Consider the following 6,326-nt stretch of genomic DNA (forward strand, 5'->3'; position numbering starts at 1 on the left):
TCAAATCAAAATTTATGTTTTTTTTTTTATTTAATCAATTTTTTAAACTTTAAATGGAGTTTTGGCGGTAACTATTCTATACGCGATTATCGAAAGTCAAAGTGACAGAAAAGAAATTATAAATAGGTGGGAATAAATTAAAGATTATTAAAAAAAGGTACTCAACTAGAAAGTTATAAAGGTTTGAATTGGCTCTCTAAAAACAAACAATGAAAAACGAAAATGATAGCAATGAATTGCTTTCATTTTCTGAACTCTATGGCTCAATTCTTGATAGAAGGATTATTCAATCTTTGACCAATAACAATTACTTGGTACCAACTAAAGTACAAGTCGAGGTCATTAAAAAGATTATTGAAGGTAAGGATTTATTAATCAACTCTTATACAGGTTCGGGAAAAACATTGGCTTATGCAATTCCTATTTGCCACAATTTATTAAATATATCAAATAGATCAGCTAATAAGGTGTATTCATTAGTTTTAGTACCTTCAAGAGAGCTAGTAATCCAAACTCATGAAGTTTTTGAGCAGCTGTTGGTTTTCTGTGAGAATAATGTTTCTGTTGGAACTATATTTAATGCAGATGATAATTTGTTACATAAAGGGAAGGATCTGAAATATGGTAGCTTTCGTTACAATATATTGATTTCAACCCCTGGAGATATCTTATGCGCTAAAGGAATGGGCTCAAAGGAGATGATTTTTCAAAATATTGCTCATTTAGTAATTGATGAGGCTGATTTGTTATTTGCTTTTGGCTATGACAAAGATATGAGCAAAGTTTTGGATCTACTTCCAAATTCTCAAGATAGAAAGTATCAATGTATATTGCTTTCTGCAACATTAAACAAGGAAGTTGATTCTCTCAAAAAAATGGTCCTTCACAGACCTATTTTTGTTGATATTAAACCTGAAATTAAGGAAGATGATTTCAATCAAGAAGGTAATGATTCAAAGTACCAAACCTCAGGATTGTTAAGCGAGTACTATACCATTTGCGACAACATGGTGGATAAATGGTTGATGCTCTACATTCTTCTGAAGATGAATGTAATTCCTAGAAAATGCCTTATTTTTGTATCTGAAGTAGATACTGCATACTCAATTAAGCTCTTTCTTGAAAGGTTTGGGATGAGTTGTGGCGTTCTCACTCCAATTATTCCTGCTGCAACTAGGAGAATGCTAATACAGTGCTTTAACCAAGGAAGCTATGACATTTTAGTAACTAGTGACACAATAAATGAAAAGGATGAATCAGTATTAAGTATTTTAAAGGATAATTCAATAACATATAGAGGGGTGGACTATAAGGAAGTTGCTTCCGTATTTAATTTTGATTGTCCAAGTAGTGTTAGGTCATATATTCATCATATTGGTAGAACAGCTAGAGGTGGTTCTTCAGGAGTTTCAATAACTATTGTAAATAGTAACATACCTAACGAAATGGAAGTATTGGATGAGCTTTTAAACGATAGCAACCGAAAAATGAATAAATTGAAGATCACATCCGAAGAGGTTGCCTGCTTCAGATATAGAATTGAAGATTGTATGCGAATTTTAACAAAAGGTAACATACAAAGACACAAACTCCAGGAAATACAAGGGCTTATCCTGAACAATACCCGTCTTCTTAAGTCTGGCTATTTTAGTAAGCATCCAGGAGATAAAAATGTACTTAAGTCTTACCATAAGCATATTACAAATGCTTTAAATATTTCAAATTCTGGAAGGGAGCACATTAAGAATATCCCTGATTATTTATATGATATGGTTAATAATAATATTTTCAATACTCCTGATTTTGCTTTAGATCAATCTTCTATGCCAAATGTTTCAATGGATAGTGTACTTTCTAATACCAATAATAGTAGTCATGGTGGAAGTTTGACAGAAAAGGTACAAGAGGCTATTCGTAGAATGGGAGGCAAAGATTTCCAGTTTGTTAAAGAAAATAATCTTAACCCAACAAATGTAAACAAAGCTGGAAATTTAAATTCTGGCAAGAAGAGAATTATAAGTCGAAAGTCTCAGCTTAAGAAGGAACCAAAGTCGTACGAAGGTACTGTTCCAGATGAGCTTCCGGCTATTTCAGGCCGTAAGTTATGGAAGCTTAAACACAAAAAACGCGTTAAGAAGTACAAAGACTTTATTGATGATAACAAATACAGGAAGAAAAGGAGGGTAAGAAGATAAGTGAAAATTAGAAATTATATATTTTTTTATTTTAATTATCGATAGTCCTTGTTTCTACATTATAATGGAAACTCTTGACTTAATTTTCGTTTAAACTATCTAATACATGCTTTAAATACTCCAATTTCGTTTCTTTATAGAATTTTTTCATCTCCTCAATAAGTTCTAGCTCTGAGCCTGAAAAATAGTTAATATAAACTACCAAAAATACCAAGAATGTATTTTTGCAAACTGAATCTTTAAATGAGGTGACAATTTCTGAAATTAAATTAATTATTTTTCCATTATCGGAAGTTTCAATCATTTTTGTATTTGATTTAAATTGCCAAAATATATATGAAATATCAGTCTTATTGTGATATAGTAGAAATTTCATGATCTTAATATTAGATAGAATTTTTAATATAAAGCCAGTATCTGAAATGGTTTCAAATATAAAAACAATGAATATGAAATAAAAGCAGTCAAGCAACTGTTCTGGGAAGTATATATTTGAGTCACAAAAGGCTGAAATGAGTGAGTCAATAAGCTTTAATAAGCATTCATTATCAGTTTTATTGTTTATGTTGTACATTGTTTTGGCACAAATTGGTTTGTTTTGTCTCCAGGTATGAATCATCTCTAATAAATAATCCTGTAAGTTTTCATTTTCCTTAACAGACTTTTCTTTATTCATATGGACATAATTCTGAAGTTCTAATGAAAACTTTAAATAATCTAAAATAGTGCTTCCCATTAAATTATAATTAGAGTTATCAGTCTCTAAATACTTTGATCTTGAAATATTAATAATTTGATTTATTGAGCATTCAAATATATACTTTGATAAGAAATCAATCAATTCTTTCATTGATTTGGAAATTTCCAAAGAAAGTAGTTGTTTATTCAAAACTCTCTTCATTAAGGAGAAAAGAAATGGATTTTCTATAGAAGTTGTTTCTTGGGATATGGCTGTAATCTGATAATATACAATATTGACGGAGTAAATAAATGGATTGAATATTAATAAATTTGTATTATTCAAGCAAAGCGAGTATTCGTCTAATACTCTACCATAGAAATCATCAAATGGTTCTGAGATTTGCTTATCCAATTTAAGAATCCAAAATAAGGTAATAGAATACTCCTCAAGATTTTTGCTAGCGAAAAGAAGTATAAATAGTTTTTCATATAGAATTTTGGAGTTATAGTTAAAATTTTCGATTTCAAAAATCAATTTATTATTTTTAGAAATAGTTACTTTACTAGATTTAGGAGCTGAAGACTCAAGTATTGCAATGTTACTGGTTTTAATGTGTTCATTGTATGTTGACAAAAGAAGATAAATATAAAGCAAATTAGAGTTTAAGGACTGTAAGTAAATTGAATTTTTCTTAACAACATTATTATTTGTAATTATTGTCTGACTATCATTCATATTAAGAGCTTCAAAATAGCATAATTCGTAACTGAAAAGCTGATTCGACTTCAAATAAAAGTCTGAGTTATCTGTTCTTATGTAATTTGGAAAAATATGATTTTCAGTAAGTATTTGATACATTTCTGATAGTAAATCAAATGATGGTTTCATGTATTTGAAATTTAAAGAAATGATTTCCTTTTTACCAGTTAATAAGTGTATCCGAGATACTTCCTTTAAAAAAGTTGAGATCAGAATTATAAAGAAGAAATCTCCATAGGTTTTATTATTTGACAAAATACTTTGAGAATTTGTGATGCCCATTTCAATTTCGAGTAGAAAACCACTTTCCAATGTGAGTAAATCTATGTTAAAATCCTGCTTTGAATGAGTTTTGAGGTAACTTTCGCAAAAACTGATAAGTTCGAGGTGTGGTTCAAAGTTATCATTGGCAAAGCTGGAGTTGGAGTTGTATCTTTCAATTAAGAGAACTTGGAATCTAATAATTGATGTTGATAAAAGGACGAAATTAAAGTTTTCATAGCTACCAAGAGATAAGTTACCTCTAATCATTTTAACTTTTTCAAAGATTTTTCCAATGAGTTGGTTCAGAACTTGAATAAATTGTAAGTGTTCGTGTTCAATTTCATGGTATTTAGAAAAAAGCAATAGATTACATCCTAGTCCATATAAATGATATATTATGAAAGATTGAATTGAGTCTTTAAGATCTACAAATGTGAGGTAATTAATGAGATCTTTGCAAAAAATGGACAAATCCTCTAAATAAATATTCTTCAATGCCATTATACCAATCAGTTTTACTCCTTCAACAAGGCTTAATTGAATAAATTCACTTATTCCACTTGAGTGTAATTTTCCAGGATCCCAAACAGCTAAAATAACTATTCTTAAAATTGGGAGTACTGATTTGATAAGGAAATTACTTAAGAAATCATTTTGAATACTGACAAATTTGTTTTCAATACGATTATCAATACAATAAAGCGACTGAGTATAAGTACTAATTAAATAAATAAAGCTGAAGAGTAATTTGGCCATAGGAGAGTTAGAGTACTCCTGGGACGCTAGTTCGGATGAAGAAAAATCAAAAACTTCATCTCCAAGAGCATTTATCATATCTTCTAATGATTGAAGAGAAATACTTTGGTCATAAATACATTCTCTTTGAATAAAGAGCCTAATAATATTTATGCTGGATATACGAGATTCCAAGGCTCCACATTTATTTTGAGCCATTCTACAAAGAAAAGAGAATAAATAGTTCTTCTGAACTGATAACTCACTATTATCGTATTTAGTTGGTACATACTTAAATATCTCTTGCATTGTATCTCTTAGTAGCTCTAGACTCCTTCCATCAGGTAGGTCAAATCTGATAAGATGTTCTTCATCTTGCAAATCGTTATATCTTATACCAAGAGATTGTTTTTGCATCAAGTGCGTAAAGAACTCTAATCTCTGACTAATAATGTTGTTTCTGAAATAAGAAGGGAAGTAAACCAATTTTTCATCTAAAATTTCAAAAACAAACTCTGAAGGGGTTAAAAAGTAGCTTAAGAGCTTGAATTGACATGCCTCTGGTATATTATTTTTGGTTGATCTGATGGGAAATTGTCCACCAGTAAGTAAATTGTTTAAAGCTATTACTGAGTTTTCTGCAGTTCTTGAAGCATAAGATTCATGAAATAGCATATTCAGTAACAAATAGTGGATTGAAAGATCTCCTGTTAAATACTTATACCATCTATGTATTCCAAACAAATATCCAAGCAAGTATTTATGATAAGTTTTCCCGAATTGGTGGTTAAAAGTATGGTACTCTCTTATTTTAATAAAAATTTTTCCTAAAGTACGAATTGCTATACATCTTTGAGACACATTGCTGCTTCTAGAGAGGTGCATAAGTTCAGGAATGGTGTATCCTTCATATTCACCTTGTTCAGAGTGGTGATGCAGTCCTTTGTAAAAATATAAATTATCGTTCTTATACTTTTCTTCAGAGTTAGAGTTATCGCAAAGGCAGCCTTCAAAATCAAACCTAAGGTTGTGAAGATTCATATCGGATTTACCTGGAGATTCCCAATCATTTACATCCTCGCCTAATGGATTTGTCCAACGCAATTTTAAAATATCATTTTGAGTAAAGTTAAAAATTAAAGGGGTTTTTGACTCGAAGCCCTCATTTATTGGACTTTTATTCGCTCTATCTGTTTCTTTACTTCCTTCTTCACCTTTCTTTTTTAATTTTTTTCGATTGTATACTACAGGAAATCCTGTATTTGGATGTTTAGATTGGAGTTTCTCACTTGCAAGGAAGCTGCCAACCTCCTCCTCCACTATATTAAAATCATCAGTGTTTGCATTTATTTGCATATCTGGTAGACTTTTTAATCTAGAAACTTATCCAAAAATAATTTGTCAATTCTTAGCATTTTGACATTTTCCTATTAGATTGGGCCCGCCAAATTGATTCATCATTTTTTAAGCCTGTTTAAATGAGAGTAAAAGAAATCGATAATAAAAATAATAATTCTTCAATAGCCAATGAAATTCAGAGAAAGTTGTGAGATTTTCCAATCTATTAGTTGTTTTTTTAGTTTCTTTTTAGCTTTAAATGTATATAATTTACCATAAATTATTTTGGCCAGGGTGGCGCCTCCCCACAACTAGTATTTTTATTTCCGTATTTAATGTATTTAGCGAGTTAT

The 6,326-nt window shown here is 30.1% G+C and overlaps 2 protein-coding genes across 2 annotated transcripts; one reads left to right on the forward strand and one right to left on the reverse strand.

Moving 5' to 3' along the window:
- The first annotated feature begins 209 nt into the window (after positions 1–209).
- Positions 210–2,195, forward strand: Chro.30384 (ENSANGP00000021948). The annotated part of the gene is made up of 1 exon (XM_663091.1): positions 210–2,195. The coding sequence occupies one exon, from the start codon at positions 210–212 to the stop codon at positions 2,193–2,195; it is 1,986 nt and encodes a 661-aa protein (XP_668183.1).
- Positions 2,196–2,274: 79 nt separating this feature from the next.
- Chro.30385 (synthetic antigen) lies at positions 2,275–5,991 on the reverse strand. Its single annotated transcript, XM_663092.1, has 1 exon — positions 2,275–5,991. The coding sequence occupies one exon, from the start codon at positions 5,989–5,991 to the stop codon at positions 2,275–2,277; it is 3,717 nt and encodes a 1,238-aa protein (XP_668184.1).
- Positions 5,992–6,326: the final 335 nt, after the last annotated feature.

The sequence above is a fragment of the Cryptosporidium hominis genome (assembly GCF_000006425.1).
Source record: "Cryptosporidium hominis TU502 chromosome 3 CHRO013139, whole genome shotgun sequence".
In the NCBI taxonomy this organism is placed as follows: Eukaryota; Apicomplexa; class Conoidasida; order Eucoccidiorida; family Cryptosporidiidae; genus Cryptosporidium; species Cryptosporidium hominis.